This window comes from Malurus melanocephalus, unplaced genomic scaffold, assembly GCF_030028575.1.
Source record: "Malurus melanocephalus ecotype Western Australia unplaced genomic scaffold, MMel_1.1 scaffold_344, whole genome shotgun sequence".
Lineage (NCBI taxonomy): Eukaryota > Metazoa > Chordata > Aves > Passeriformes > Maluridae > Malurus > Malurus melanocephalus.
In genome coordinates this window covers 484,744-499,862 of record NW_026623576.1, presented here as the reverse complement: position 1 = coordinate 499,862, position 15,119 = coordinate 484,744, and the positions used below count along the sequence as shown (strand labels likewise).

Below are 15,119 nucleotides of genomic sequence, written 5' to 3'. Positions count from 1 at the left end.
CGGTCTGCTCCTCCCCTCCCCCGCCCGCCCGCCCGCGGGCCACCAGCGGGCGAGACCATGAGGGCGCGTATGGGGGGGAGGAGGGCGACCAAAGAGGCGCCACCGAGGACGCCGAGGCGCAGTCGCGGCCCAGCCGGGAGGCGCCCGCGGCCGGTTCCTCCGAGGCACCGTGAGGACTCGCAGCGGGAGCGGGAGCGCGGCCGCCGCCGCCGGGCAGCCCCGCGCCCCACCCCCGTCCCTGCGCGGCGGCGGGAGTTGGTGCGGGCCGGCGGCGGAGGAGGCGGGGGGCGGCGGGGGCGCGCAGGTGAGCGCGCGGCTGTGTCTGCTTCCGGCGCGCCCGCGTCCCCGCTCCGCCACGGCCGGGGAGGCGACGCCGGCGGGCCCCGCTCCGCGCAGGTAACACGGGCCGGGGGCAGCCCTGCCATCCCCGCCGCCCCCGCCTTCCCCGCCGCCGCCCCGGCAGCCCTCCAGGAGGGGAGCGAGCCCACGGTCCCGGGGGGCCCCTTCCCCCAGCCCGCGGCTGTTCACTCTGGAAGCGGCTGGCGGCAGCGCGGGGGGAGGGGCGGGTGTTGGATGTGTCCCTGCGCTCCGGCGAGCGGAGCCCGGCCGGCTGGGAGGCCAGAGCCGCTCCCGGGGCGCTGCAGGTGCGGGGCACCATCCCAAGCCGGTGTCGTAGGAGGCGGCTGTGGAGCGGAATTCCTGCCTCCCTCGCTCCAGGTTCCCATCTGCGGCGCGTGTCTGTAGATGTGCGAGCTGCTGAGATGACAGATAACACACACGCTGTCAGCTTGCCCTTTAAAAATGATCGTTTAAGGCAAGCCAGCCAGCCTTCTAAATTTGTTTTTGCTAATTCTTAGCTACCACAAACAAAACCACCTTTCTTTCCCTCACGTCTTGAAGAATAAGAAGCACATAAAAATAAAAAAGGAGCCTTTAACAGCTGTAGGATGAAAGCACTGGAACAAATTGAGGGTASCCTTGTCAATTTACAATCGATAGAGGTTATAGTTACTGTAACTGTATGCTGGAACTTCACTTGCAGCAAAAGTATAYAGGATTCAGCAGAATTAAGTGACCTTAAGTTGCTGTTCTGTGATTTTTAAAATTGTATAAATTATTCTGTACACCACATTGACAGTGTATTGTGACTGTAAGGCATAGAAGAGATCAACTATAACCATGTAAATGTAGAAAGCTTTTATTTTTGTATTTTTTTATTTGTGTACTGGTTTATAAGTGTAATTGCTCATTATGTCCTCACGATGATATCACTGCGGTGTGTGCTGTTGGCACCTCACAAGTGATAAAAAGTCCTAGAGATGCATAGAGAAAGACACCATGTGAGTTGTGGTATTTTGAGGGCTCTTTTATTTGCTATGAATTCAAAGATAAGCTTTGTGTGTATTTTATGTTGAATGAGATGCCTGTTCTGATTTACCATTTTCTTTCAGGTACCTCATTGATACCTTGCAGAGACAATGGAGGCAATGATGAAAACCCTGTTGTAATTAAAACATAAAGAAAAAGTATTCTTAGCTGTGCAATATTCTTTTAGTATCATTCAATGCCTACTATTTCAGAAGATGAAAAAGAAAATGGTTCTGGAAGTAATGGAAGCACTGAAAGCAGACCTGGGAAAGAATCCCCAGAAGCTTCTCTTCATGATCCTGTGAAGCCATACTGCATGTCAGRCGCCTCCACTGCATCCTTGGTGTCTAGGGGAGATGGGCATTATCCATGGGGATGTCCTGTGACTCATACAAGAGAGAAATTTTATACCATCTGCTCAGACTATGCTTTTTTAAACAGAGTAACATCTATTTGTAAAAGTCCAAGTGCTTCAGTTAGTGCCTGCCTATCAGGTAGTGCTGCCTTAARTGTTGAAAATAACACACCTAATTTACTCAGCGTTCAAACTGGTGCTTCAGAGATAATCTACAGTGAAGATGCTAACTTGGAAAGCTTGCCTAGCAATCTTGGAAAGCTTCCACTGGCATGGGAAATAGACAAATCGGAGTTCAATGGTGTGAACTCAAATCTGAAGAACAAAGCAGGTGAGGTGGTGAAGTTTTGATGWGAAAGGAAAGGCTTCATGTTTACAGCTGGTTTGCAGAGAGGAGTGGCCAGCACATGTCCTCCTCGAGGAGGTGCTATAGAAAAGCCTGTACTTCATTTCAAGGAACATGCTTATTGGGAAGGAAGAGAGTGAAATAGGAGTGAAAGTCAAGTTGTAACTACCAGGAAAAGTGGCTCCAAAATAAGGCTGGCTTCTGCTTAACTGTATACCATTTGGGGTGGTTTCTGCTATTTCCCCTGCCCCCCCTCACCCAGACAACCTCCCCCTGTGGTGTTGGAGTGATTTTTTTTCTTTTATTTTAGTAGGATCTAGTATATTATGCATCTGGATGTATGGCTTCAAAAYGAGACAAAAATATTTCTGCTCTAGCATGTGGCCCAACTTCCTTTTTCTACTGCCACAGTGGCTTATAAAAAGGAAAAGACCTTGAGTGTATATCATTATTCATGGATCTACATATAAGTTTTCATCAGAAACTAGCTGGGTTGCAGTGCTGGCAGTGAAAAACAAGCATTTTGTTATGTTCCCTGTGTACTTGATGTTAGGAGATAGGAGGTCCTTTGGTCTGAGAATCTATTTCTGGGATGGGTGATTTAACGCATTAGAAAAATCAGATTAACTTATCTCTCTAAACAGTTGGGCAGGTCATCATTAATTCCATTCATGATCTAAACACCATGTTGTTTACAGAGCTAATGGCAGCTTTACAAACATATTGACAATTTAGATTATGCATTTKAATTTTCTCCTTTCAATTAATGTTTAGTCCCAGGTTGAACTTACTAACACACGTTTTGTTTCTATTTGAGCTGTATTACTAAAAGTATCTAAGAAGAAACCTGTGAATGGTAAACTAGACATTCATTTGATTCTGAAATTTGTTTTGCAGGTAACATGAAGAARCAAGGGACAAAGAAAAAATCAGTGGACAAAAAAAGCAAGCAATACAGGGAGTGTCCTCAGCGTTCAGCTCTTGAAGACGTGAAGGAGAGAAAAGTGTTGGATCTTCGAAGATGGTAGTATTTGTGAATTGTATTTAAAATTATCCCATGTAGTTTGAACACTGTTAATAGTTCCCTGATTTCAAACTTAATAATATCTTCATAACTTTTAGTAGAAATGGAGATATGTTGAGCATACACACACTCTCTCATGAATTCTACAAGAAAAATTAGAGCTTCTCTCCCATCTGTTGAAATTCCTAAAACATTTTTCTTTCTAAACATCCTTTTTCTTTCAGTAAAGGGAAAGACTTATATGGGGGTTCATTACAAAGCAAAAYGCAAGTTCATTAGCATGGTCAGGCAAAAAGTAAACTTAAACTCGTGTGTTTTACTCCTGATTTTACTTTTTATTGGGAAATAYTTTATCATAATATGTCAGTTCTATACAACCATTATCATATTAATATAGTTCACTAAGTTCACTTAGTTTAATGAATCTGTCTGGATCTTACTCTATGTCTGTGACATCACCAAGTTAGAGTTAACCTAGGAAATCTGTGACCCAGAATGATATTCATTAGTAAATTGGTAGAGATGCAGTTTGCTACAAGTTCACGTGTAAGAAGAGAATGGATAAAACCGTACGTTGTATTAGTGCAGATCATATTTTCTTACAGAATCATTTGTACAGAACTCCCACGGTGTTGTGAGGAATTTGACTGATTTATGTGAAGTAGAGTAGTAGCATCTGACAAAGAAATTGGTTAGCCTATTTCCTTAATTGTTTTCTTTAAACATACAGTTGTTTTGTCTTTCTGTTTCTTTTATTTAATATAGGTGACATAAAGACATTTAATATAAGTCAGCATTCTATGTGACATGGCCCACAGATAGTTCAGGTTTGTCCTATAACTAGATCAAGAGTGCTTACTAATGTGTTTGGGGATTTTTTTGTTTAAGGTACTGTGTTAGCAGACCTCAATACAAGACTTCCTGTGGAATTTCATCCTTAGTGTCTTGCTGGAATTTCTTATATAGTACACTGGGAGCTGGAAGGTAAGTCACACTCAGAGACTGCTTTGCCTGTAAAGTGTCAAAAATATGTTACTGGTTACTTTATTAAGCAACACTTTTAMATTTTTTTTCTTTTTCAGTTTACCACCCATCACTCAAGAAGAAGCTTTGCATATACTGGGTTTTCAGCCCCCATTTGAGGAGATTAGGTTTGGTCCTTTCACTGGAAATACAACTTTGATGAGGTATGTTTGGTTCTTTTGATGCAGCTGAATTGTTAATGKATGCAGAGAGAAACTTTAAAAATACGGTAGTAGTTTATTTATTAAAAAAAAAAGTGGCCAGTGTTTTAGCTCACTTAAGTTTTAGACTAATGAAGCATATCTGGGTACTCTGACCATAAAACGCTTCACAGAAACTTTCCAAAGAGTTGTTTGCACTCACCATTTTGTATGGTGYGATGTTGTTACACAGGCCAGATCAATGTGAAACTCTATTTAAKTTTTGGTTCAGTTTGTGTAATGGTTGTATAATACTCTAGTAAGTCTGGTCTCCTGGTTAGGAGACTTTTTCTTTGCATTCATCTTCCTGTTTTTCCAAATGCATATTGAATGTTCACTAGTATCACTAAAAGAGTCTGAAAAGGCAGTTGATATACTATAAACTTTATGTAAAATATAATTTAAGAATTGAAAATGAGATAGTGCTGCATCTTTGCTGCAGTAGAGCTGTTCAGTAACAAAAGCATGAGGCTGGAGTCACAGAACACTTTGAAATTTTTTATCACCTCTTCTGTGTTGTTTCCTGCTGTTTATAAGTTGTATCTAATATCTCTGTACTTTTTTGTATTAAATTAGTAAGGGATTTTAAGATTAAACAAAACCAAGGAGCATATTGTACTTGAATGCTGAACATTTTTGCCATGGCTTTGGTGTGTTACTCTTTGGTGAGATAAAACAATTTTGAAGAGTTCTTGCTTGCTTTGTGAGTTGCATTTGATTTAGTTAGGTTTTGGAGGGTAGAGCAACATATAGTGTTTGGCTCATCAGGTTGGTGCTGGATTTGAAAATGTGACAACAGTTATTCTCCATTCAGTATACTGGCTAGATCATTGAAAAGTTGCGTGAAGAATTCCTTGTCTGCATTAGGAAACTCAGATCTGGGATTTGTATCTCTTCGAGAGTTTTTCAGGATGTAGCAACTCTCATAGACCAAGCTGATACAATGTTATATTTATGTCAACAGTCTATACACACAAAAGTTGAACTTCTATGATTTGCCCTGAGTGTCCTGTGCGCTGCAGAGAAGCTACTCTTTTAAAAAACATTCAGTGAATTAATTAATTCATTTTCTGCCTAATCAAATAACTTAAAAATACTTGGCAAGTTGGGAAACAGGAGGGCTGGGAGCCAGCCCCGTTACCCAATATAGCTTTATGGTTGAGGTATTATCTTCAGACATGTGAATTTGAATTTTTTATTGTGGAAAGGCCTTCACTTATTGCTGTGACAAGGAACGGCAGTATGGGGCTCCTGTAAGGCCTGGGCTTTGTGAAATTTAGGTGAGAGAAATCCAATAAGATAAGCAGAAAGCCTCATTTGRAGGGCCCCTTCTGGCATCTTAGATTTCATTTGTGTAGCTTACAAATCGTGGTTAAATTTTGGCACCTTGCAATCTGGTTRTTTTTCTAAAGGCTGAGTAATTGAACATTAGAGATGACTGGACCAAATACAGTAGAACCAACATTTCACATCCAGACCTTTGGTTATTAGAGATCAATGTCAAGCCTGAAAAMACAAAATGAAGGAAAAGGGTTTGTGTATTTATTTCTCTATCTAGGATATGTTAAGTTTTGTTTRTATTGGGTACCATGGTCATYTGCAATCTAAATACTAGTGAGGTAGGTACTTAGTAGCACACCAAGACTTTGTTTTCTTAAACTGTCRAGCACWGGARAAGTGTGAGGAAATAAAATTGCATTTAATAACTCTTGAGTTACTACAATCTTTAAGCTTATTGTTTCAGATGGTTTAGGCAAATAAATGATCACTTCCATATCAAGGGATGCTCATATGTTCTGTATAAACCTCATGGGAAGAACAAGACAGCTGGAGAAACTGGTACGTARCTAATCCTAAAGCATTCATCTTACAGTGTATAAATTGCAAAGTCCTGCAGTGTGTTGCATTTGACAGGACAGAGTCTGTAAGTAGTACTTCCAGTCTGAGATAAGGTACCAAATAGCTCCAAGTTGSCTGATTTTTCTGCTTTTACTTTTCCTCTTATTTAGCTAAAATTTTCATTTGTACTTTTATTATGATAAAATACATTCTGTGCTATATGTCTGGGATTTTGTGGTATTCAGGAAAACACTGCATTTCCAGTTCTGCATTGGTGTGTAGGAAGATTTGTTTGCTATCATCCATTGGGGGAACAAAACAAATTAGTCTTTACTAAATGTTTTATGCTTTTAAAAAGCTCAGTTTTAATGGTAGTGARCTCATCTTTTCTGCCTTACTTTAGCTGACATCTGACTGCAAATTTAGGTGATTATTCTCAAATAGCTGATGGAGTTACATTTTTGTTACTTTTTAATGTTCTTCTTAAAAGATTTTACTTTCATGCAGAATTTACTAGCCTTTGGAATAGTCTGGGTAGTTACCTTCTAACTGAAGATTCTTTAAAAGCACATACCACATTGAAAAATTTTATAGGAGATTATTAAAGTGGAATTATTTTTTCATAAAAAATAATTTAAGTGGTTTCCCACTTAAAAATTGTCATATTTCAGTGGCKCTTCTATTATTTTCCTGCAATTTAGCACTATGGTCACATTACAAACATGCCAACAAAATTGTRTGCCTATATGTGTTTCTGAAATCAGGGAAGCTCATGGTACCAAAATGTTTGAGTGTTTTTAGTGGTTTTAATAGTATCATCAATGTGTGCCACATTTGACTTGAGGCAGCAGGACTGTGTTCTATTGCAGTTCTAGGTTAAGAGATACTTTTGGTTCTTTTTTTGATTTGATTTTGATCTAAACACAAAGCATGCTTTATATTGCATTTCTCTGGCACAGATTGTGCAGCAGAGAGTATTTAATTTCCTGCCTGGTACAAAAAAGYAATAATAAGTTCCAAATCAGAAGTRTATTTTGTATATGYCATTCAGGTCATGTCCTCTCATTTAAAAAGCAGTGTAACTACTTTGTTGTCAAATAGATTTTTTTTCTGTTGGATATGTTACACAGGATCCAAAACAACCTGGCCTGTAACCTGATGTTTTTTTGTAGCTTCAGGGGCCCTTGCAAAGCTGACACGTGGACTGAAAGATGAATCAATGGCCTACATCTACCATTGCCAAAACCATTATTTTTGCCCAATTGGATTTGAAGCAACCCCAGTAAAAGCTAGCAAAGCCTATAGGTAAGATACTGCATTTATGTTTATGTTACTGGAAGAAACATACAGTAAAATTTACTGCAAATTGATGCCATTTTTCTCCATAAATAACATTCAATTTTCTGTCGTGTAGACATTTGTCTGAGTTAGCAAAAGCACTACAGTGTGATTTGAAAGGCCTGACTTTAAACATAACTAAACAGACTACACTGAGAGAACTTGAAACAGAAAACTGTAAATCATATTAAGAAATTGTTTGTTTAAAGACCTCCTAGCCAGATAGAGGGAGGGTAGTTATTTTATTGAAGGACAAATGAAGGTAACTAGTCTGAAAAATTAAAATGGATGGGCTGAAAAACAGCCAAGTGGATTTTTTTAAGGCTAAACAATAAAAAGCCAGCTAATTATGGGGAGAGTCTGTTGCTGGAGAACTTGGCAGGAAAGATGAAGTCTGTGCATCTTGCAATTTTCCTTTATAAACTAARAGCAAAAAGTCTACAGTGCTGTTAATACCTCATGAGGTGGATGTGATGAAATTTACACTTAGAAATCAGTGTTTGTAGATGGCAAGAGCAGGGGTTGTGCAGGTATCCCAGGATGGYGGTTGCATACTTTTTTTGYATTAGTGTTGTCTWATAATGATGATKATGAACTCCAATTACTGGAGTGTAAGTCATAGAAAATTAAAGTTTATCTATATAATTTATTGCCAGGAAATGACAGGGGATAGGCAGGGAGGGGGCAGTGGAAAGCTAGAAGAGGTCTTTGGGCTATGATAGTAGGTGGCTTTTTGAAACAATGCTTCAAATGCTGCAGTACTTATAAAAGATCAGGAGAAGCTTAATATGCCAGTTTAGAATAAAAATAGTTACCTGTATAATAATTTCACATTTATCAGGGTGATGCTATGAGGATCGTATAATGCAATAGTTGATACAGTTTTCATCTAAATACAGGTTTTAAAGAAAGATAATAGCATTAATGTTCATATTGAGTTTAGGGAARGTTTTGCATTAAACCCACAAATTTWAACTTTGRAWATAGTAATTCTTGAGATGATACATGTTAGCTTTTGTAAGGCATTTACCTTGCTGCTCAATGTAGTAGAGTGCTATTTGTAGTAGAGTACTCTATGTACTGTCTTGTGGAGAGTAGTTTGTTTTACCTTATTCCCTGCATCATATTAAACTGTTTTTCCTCTCTCAAAGTACTTGCAAACACAGTATGTGTTAGAGGATTCTATTGGACTTTCTCAAGGTTCAACCATTGGTCAGTATTTGTTAGTATTACCACAGAGCATAAGTAGTCAATCTTTGAGAAAATTAGCAGATACCAAAAGTGGGGAATGTTAAACAATGAAAAGCGTAGGTCACTACTATAAGGTGAGTCTCTGGAGTGCTGTTTGCTTGCTAAGCAGTCTGACTTTGTGTTGAAGAGGTAGAGTCACATCGCGGAATGGAGAATGCTAGCTCAACTTTTGGAGTTCAAAATGGTTATTGATTGGAGGTGATAAAGCATAATCATCTGAATCTAATTTATTCCCAGTGTGAGGCTTATGATAGGGTTAATGAAAGTGTTTAATATATTAACAAAAGAATATATTTTTTTCTTGAGACTGAGTTCACTGCTTTGCCAGATTTGTGAGAAGAATGTAAGAAAATACACTCCAAAYAGAAATTCAACACAAGAGTCTGCTTAAGCTTACCAAAGTGTCAGTTGCTTACTTACTCAATCACTTAGTAAGAACCTGCACTGGAAGACCAAAATAAAAAAAATAAGTTTATTAGATCAAAAATGCAATCTGAGAAATTACATGGTCCAGTGTGTGGAAACATAACACACCTTGTAACTACTTCGAATTTCTGTTGTTTAGTAATGAGTGAGAGCAACACTTTCATTCTTTACCCATGGCTGAAATGGATTCTTAGTCACTAGTGATGTTATTTTTAAGTCAATATTAGATTTTTTTCCGTAACAACAGTACTCTTCTAACAATGTAACATGAAGTAATCAGTTCAAGGAACTTTTGAAGCTTTACTTTAGGCTGGAGGTCAGACCAGATGAGTATCCTCTTTTCTTTGAATTTTCTGACCCTACTGAGGAAAAAAAAAATTTGTTTGCAGAAGTGCTACCAATAAATTCTGGAGTGGTTATTGTTTACCTGTTTTTGCATTGTGGTAACAAAGGACCACAATGAGTTTTTCTTTAAAAATTCAAGCTAAGAAACATTTTAGGTCCCAAAAGAAGTAGGTAGATAGATTACTAGGCTGAGTTTAGAGACAGTTCTTAGGTCTGACAGACTTCCTGTATAATCTTAGGTTGCTGGATTTGGACTCGGGAGACCTGGGTTCAGTTCCCAGTTCAACCACAGACTTCCAGTGTGACTTTAGGTAAGTCAATTAATCTATCCTGTGTCTTGGTTACCCATCTTTGCATTGATGGCATAAATGGTTATTTTACAGGGAATTTTTTATAAGTAGACCAGTTGTTCCAAGCAGTAAGGCCATATGCTGTCTAATACCCTAGACTGAAAAATGTCAGGTGTTGACACAGTTAAAATGGATGTAGTTTTTCATGAGGTAATTGTACACAGGAAGTCACAGAGCAGTCCTGTGTATCTCATCAGTCTGCCCGGACACCTGTCACAAATTTTCCCTGACAAGGTTACTGCAGACTTTGAGTTGCTTGGAAGCTGATCACAAACTAGTGTCAGTTCAAAGGTCTGGGTTTTTAATATCTGGTATTGGATGCTTAAAAGGAAGCATTTGAAGTTGCCAATTTTGTTCTTACGGGTTCTCCTATAGCTCTTAGTAACAACTGCCAGCCGAGTTGTAGTTTAAAAATAGTGGAAAGGACTCCTTCATGACTGTTAGACATGACAATTAGGGAGGAAGATGTTTATACCATATTTATGTGTCTTTCCACAGCTCTTATTTTGGTTGTTGCCTACATATTTATATTTAYGTTGTATACCAGACTGTCTTTCATTCAACCTGCTTTTTAAACTGCTTTTTGTGAAAATCCAATTTCTTCCCAAATAATGTGCAGTAGGATTCCCAAGGTTTGCTTTCAGGCTGTGTGAAACCAAAGGTTCTCTATATTCAATTGTGAGTGCTGTTTATAGCACAGGAGCTAGTTTTTAGTTTGGCTGAGGAAATATGAGAAAATCCTTAAAAGAACAATAGAATGTTAGCATCTCTTTTTAGTACGCCCAATAAATCTTACTAGGATTGTGTCTTCTATTGAGCAGAAGTCGTGTCTTGCAGCAAGAAGTAGAATATTGGATYTTAATTGGAGAGCCAAGCAGAAAGCATCCAACAATACACTGTAAAAGGTATGGTACTTGGTAAGAATGTAAAGCAATGTTTTCTTTCAAGATAGTTTGTATTTCTCTACTCAGAGTCACCAAGTGACTTTTTAGTGTTTTTGAAGGAATATGTAAATATTACAGAAACAGATGATGCTTTAGTGAGAAGCTTTGTGTTTTKACCTCAAGGCTGCTTCTGCAGTTTTATATCACCTGTCAGAACATATGTGGGCTGCTGAAAGCCAAAGCCCATATCTCTTGCTAAAGTGTGACACAACTCACATTAGTCAGAAAGAAAAGGCACCCCAGCTGTGTCTTGACTGTGCACAGGATATTCTGCTGCTGCCAGGATCTCCTAGCTCAGATGCAGGTAGASCCTGTACTCTGTTGTGTTATTTGCTTATCTGTGCATTAAAACAATACATTTATGATGAAGTCTGACTCATAMAAAGTTGATGTCTAAACTAGATATACACACTAGGAGAGCTAGAGAAATTTTCTGTGTAGAAATATCATGGATTGGTTATWTTTAATAATTGTTTTTGGTCAGTGATAAACTATGTCAATAGCTGCAAATACTTGGGTATTTAGGAGTATGAGAGTAAGAGCAACAAAATTAAAAACACATTATACATGTGGTTGCTGTGCTGAGAAATGGCGTATTATAGATCCCAATTAGAGAACTTTGCCCTCTGGTATATTAGCTACAAATGGCACAGGAAAAGGTTTCTGAATATGTAATAAAACCCTATGTGATACTAATTTTGATTGTGGAGACATTCTTCCTCCTAGTGCACTCCCAATGAGAGCTGGCAGAAAGTACTGTGCTTAAGGAAAGAGRGCAAAGTTTGGGGTAGAAATGCATTTTATGAACTTGGAGGGTGGTGTTAAATTAGACATTGAGAGAAATTAAAAGGTGATATGTAGGCTTAAAGAGGTCTGGAATATGAAAGTATTTATTTCAGTTGGACTGGAAGGAACTATGAATCTTTGAAAAGCTGAGTGAAGGGGGTGTGATTGAATTGATAGTTTAGATTTAAATAAAGTGAAGGAGTGAGTTACGATGAGAGTTGTCTGGTAAAAGCACATTTAGTATGTGAAAAAAACAAACAAGGAATTAAACAAAATGATATAAAAAGGTAAGAGAGGTTTAAGTGAAAAAAAGGCTAATGTATCTCTGCCTAAACCACACTTTGCTTCTTTCTTTCCCAAACTGATGAATTAGTAAGCTTAAGGAGCTTAACTAATGACTCACARTGCTCGTACACATTTTGAAAGATGTTTCCCAAGGGCAAGAATAATCACTGTGAATKCTTTGATTAAAAGTGGCACTTTTGTATCTGGCTTGATGTCTCTAATACTGAGGCTTTTGTATCTTTGCACATTCATCTATCTTTAAATCACTGGTAAGACTATTTAAAGCTACAGGCCTGCATTTGTGTGCATGTGTACATGAGTCTTTGTGGTGCTGAAGTTTCATARGTGTCAGCTCAGTAGTAATAATTTTGTTCTGTAGGTGGACAGACATTGTCACTGACCTAAACACTCAAAATCCAGAATATCTAGATATTCGTCACCTAGAGAGGGGATTGCAACATCGAAAAACAAAGAAGGTAAGGTGAACTCACTAAAATGGGAGGAACCTTGTGGTAGGTTTTTGCAAACTTCATAGTTCAGCAGTGTAAGATAACTTCACTAAAGAAATTTGTTCTGTTATGAAGTGTTGCTGAAGATGGAAGTATAATATGAGTTCTTGCATACCGAAGTCTATTAGCGTTACTTGCTGGACAATATATAAAACATCAGTCAGTAAYTTGGTATATGCTAGGATGAGCCAGGTTATCTGTGTATACAGGTCACAATRTTTAACTTCATTTAAAATGTAGCTGCAGCAAGTATAGAAATGTTTTGCAGACAAATTAGGGACCCTTTGGGGGATGACCCTCCAAYTACATTTAAGTGGGAAAGAAAGCGCATCAAGCAGGATCAGGCATAAAAGAATACATGTGTCTCCCTTGTGTGGAGTTACTGTCAATGCATGTGGCGTTCTTTCCTATAGATAGGGCTGTGTCTCATAGGTAGAGGATTTGAGATTTGCAGATTGAAAGTCTGAAGCACAGTGAAACATATCTTCAGATGTGAAGACCCTATRGAAGACTGTCAGCAAGAACAGAATGGACCAGAGCAGATAATTACTGAGAAGGTAGCTAGAAAGTAAAAAAAAGACTAACAGAAGATAAGTGATAGTGGCCCATGAAAGATAAAATGGATAGCTTAAAAATGATCAGAAAGATAAAAAAAAAGCAGTAATTGAAACTGGGAAACAAAGAGAACTGATACATGCAAGTTTTGTATTTGTATATATGGTTTCGTGTTTTGTTGTTTTTTTTCCTGGTTTGTATGTTGTGGCACATTTTGTTTGTTTTCCTTTTGGAAGTATTRTTACTTGCCAAAATGTTGATTGCAAATATCTTAGGTATGATAGAGATGCAGCCGTAGTGTGCATTTAACAAAGAACTTTTTTTTTACTTGGATTAGGTTGGAGGAAATCTTCATTGCATCATTGCCTTTCAGAGACTTAACTGGCAAAGATTTGGTCCTTGGAATTTTCCATTTGGAAATGTTAGACAGAATAAACAATCCCAAACACATGGACAAGGAATTTCCAAATCTGAGAGTGAAGACAATATATCTAAGAAACAACATGGACGACTGGGTCGATCTTTCAGTGCTAGCTTTCATCAGGAATCTATGTGGAAGAAATCTAATCTTCGGGAGAGGAGGAACAGTGGGTATCAGAGTTATAATGATTATGATGCAAATGATTAAAATTAACTTTTGATGATAGAGTTGATATTATAAAGTTAGTTTTAATCAAAACATATTAGGGATTTACTAGTCCTAGAATACATAAGAATAGAAATTACGGTATAAGTTAAAGYTTCATAATTATTAAATAAATATGTTGATATGGTTGCAATGGATGAAATGTGATGTATAAAGTGACAGATAAGCACAGATTGTTGTGATTTTGCAATCAAAGGTGAATATGATAGCAAAATCAATAATTTCTTTTGAAATAATTGTACTGTGTTCTGATCTGTGAAAACAAAAGAGCAGATTGAAAATATTCAGTGTAATAAACGGACTTCATTGAAAATATTTATTGTTCGAAAGCATGAAACATTATGGTATGACTTTATAAAAAAGGTTGTTCTGCAAATGGTGTGAGGATAAAAGTAAACATTGCCTTTGTTTGTAACACTTCATTTTAGTAAGRCTGCCCATATCCAGTGCAAATGAAAAAAGACTCACATAGGTTAGAAAACCTTGTTGGATTTACAAAGAGAATGTACATTCTYCATTTAGTTCTCATTAGACTTCTGTGAGTCAGATAATCATATCTTGTCAAGYAGGTCTCAGTTTCTGTTCCCTTATCTGGTTGCCTGTTTTTGATCGTGAGGAATCGCCTGTTCGAGGATGGAACTTCTCTATTGCTTTTGCTCTGTGGGTAAAGTGGCTGAATTCTTACCCTGGAGCCTCCTGAGAGCATGGACTCACTCAACACAAGCTTATGAAATTCAGTATTAAAAAGCTGCATTTACAATTAGCCAAATGAGCTAGCTGAACACTGTGTTCTGTTGGCAGTTCTTTTCCTTGTTCAGTCTTAAAATCTCTGTCCTCTTTCTGCTGCTCTTTTCATTTTGTGTGAAGGGGATGCAAGTGCTGAAAACTGCTGGCAGCCCYGATGATATACCTCTCAGCCAGCACACAATTCAAGCTTTTTCAGGTGTCCCAGGTGAAGTCTTCTTTTTTTTTTTCTTTCCCTGATGTATCCAGTTATTTGCCCAAACACATCTCAATAGCTGTATTGTTCTGTRTACAACTGTTCATACCTGCTCAAAGATTAATTTTTTTGGCATAAAAGATTTGTCATGGAATGCAGGGGTTTTGTAGGTTGCTGCTTTTGTTAACCAAAAATGGGAGACTTTTAGACTTTTGTTCATTCAATAAAATTTGTTTTCTATATTGTTGTTTACTTCTCATTTGTCTTGGAAATGATGGCCCTGCATTTAGTGAAAGGCTTCAGCAAAGTAGGTAAGTGACTGATCAGTGTTGCAAATACTGCTTAGCAAAGTAGGTAGGGTCTCTTGGGTCATAAAAAGTGGCTGCTCTGKGCAGCCACTCTGATGTGACTTCTAGTATTTAATTTTCCAAAGCCTGCAGCCTCATCACTGAACAAAACCCATAGGTTTTGAAACTTTCCAGATGAGCTATTATCAGACCMTGTTTTTGCAGGCTGAGTTTGGCCTCAGCTTTGTTTAGAGTATTTGAGACGTGTACTTTAGAGGATTTAGGACTTATACAGAGTAATA

General features: G+C 38.3%; 1 protein-coding gene across 1 annotated transcript; it reads left to right on the top strand.

Annotated features, from left to right (window-relative positions):
* Positions 1 to 313: 313 nt before the first annotated feature.
* On the top strand, positions 314 to 14,772 carry BIVM (basic, immunoglobulin-like variable motif containing). The gene is made up of 11 exons (XM_057378179.1): positions 314 to 396; positions 1,452 to 2,054; positions 2,967 to 3,093; positions 3,982 to 4,077; positions 4,176 to 4,280; positions 6,061 to 6,155; positions 7,328 to 7,460; positions 9,755 to 9,826; positions 10,687 to 10,770; positions 12,260 to 12,356; positions 13,282 to 14,772. The coding sequence occupies exons 2-11, from the start codon at positions 1,565 to 1,567 to the stop codon at positions 13,570 to 13,572; spliced, it is 1,590 nt and encodes a 529-aa protein (XP_057234162.1). The 5' UTR covers positions 314 to 396; positions 1,452 to 1,564; the 3' UTR covers positions 13,573 to 14,772.
* The last annotated feature ends 347 nt before the right edge of the window (positions 14,773 to 15,119 follow it).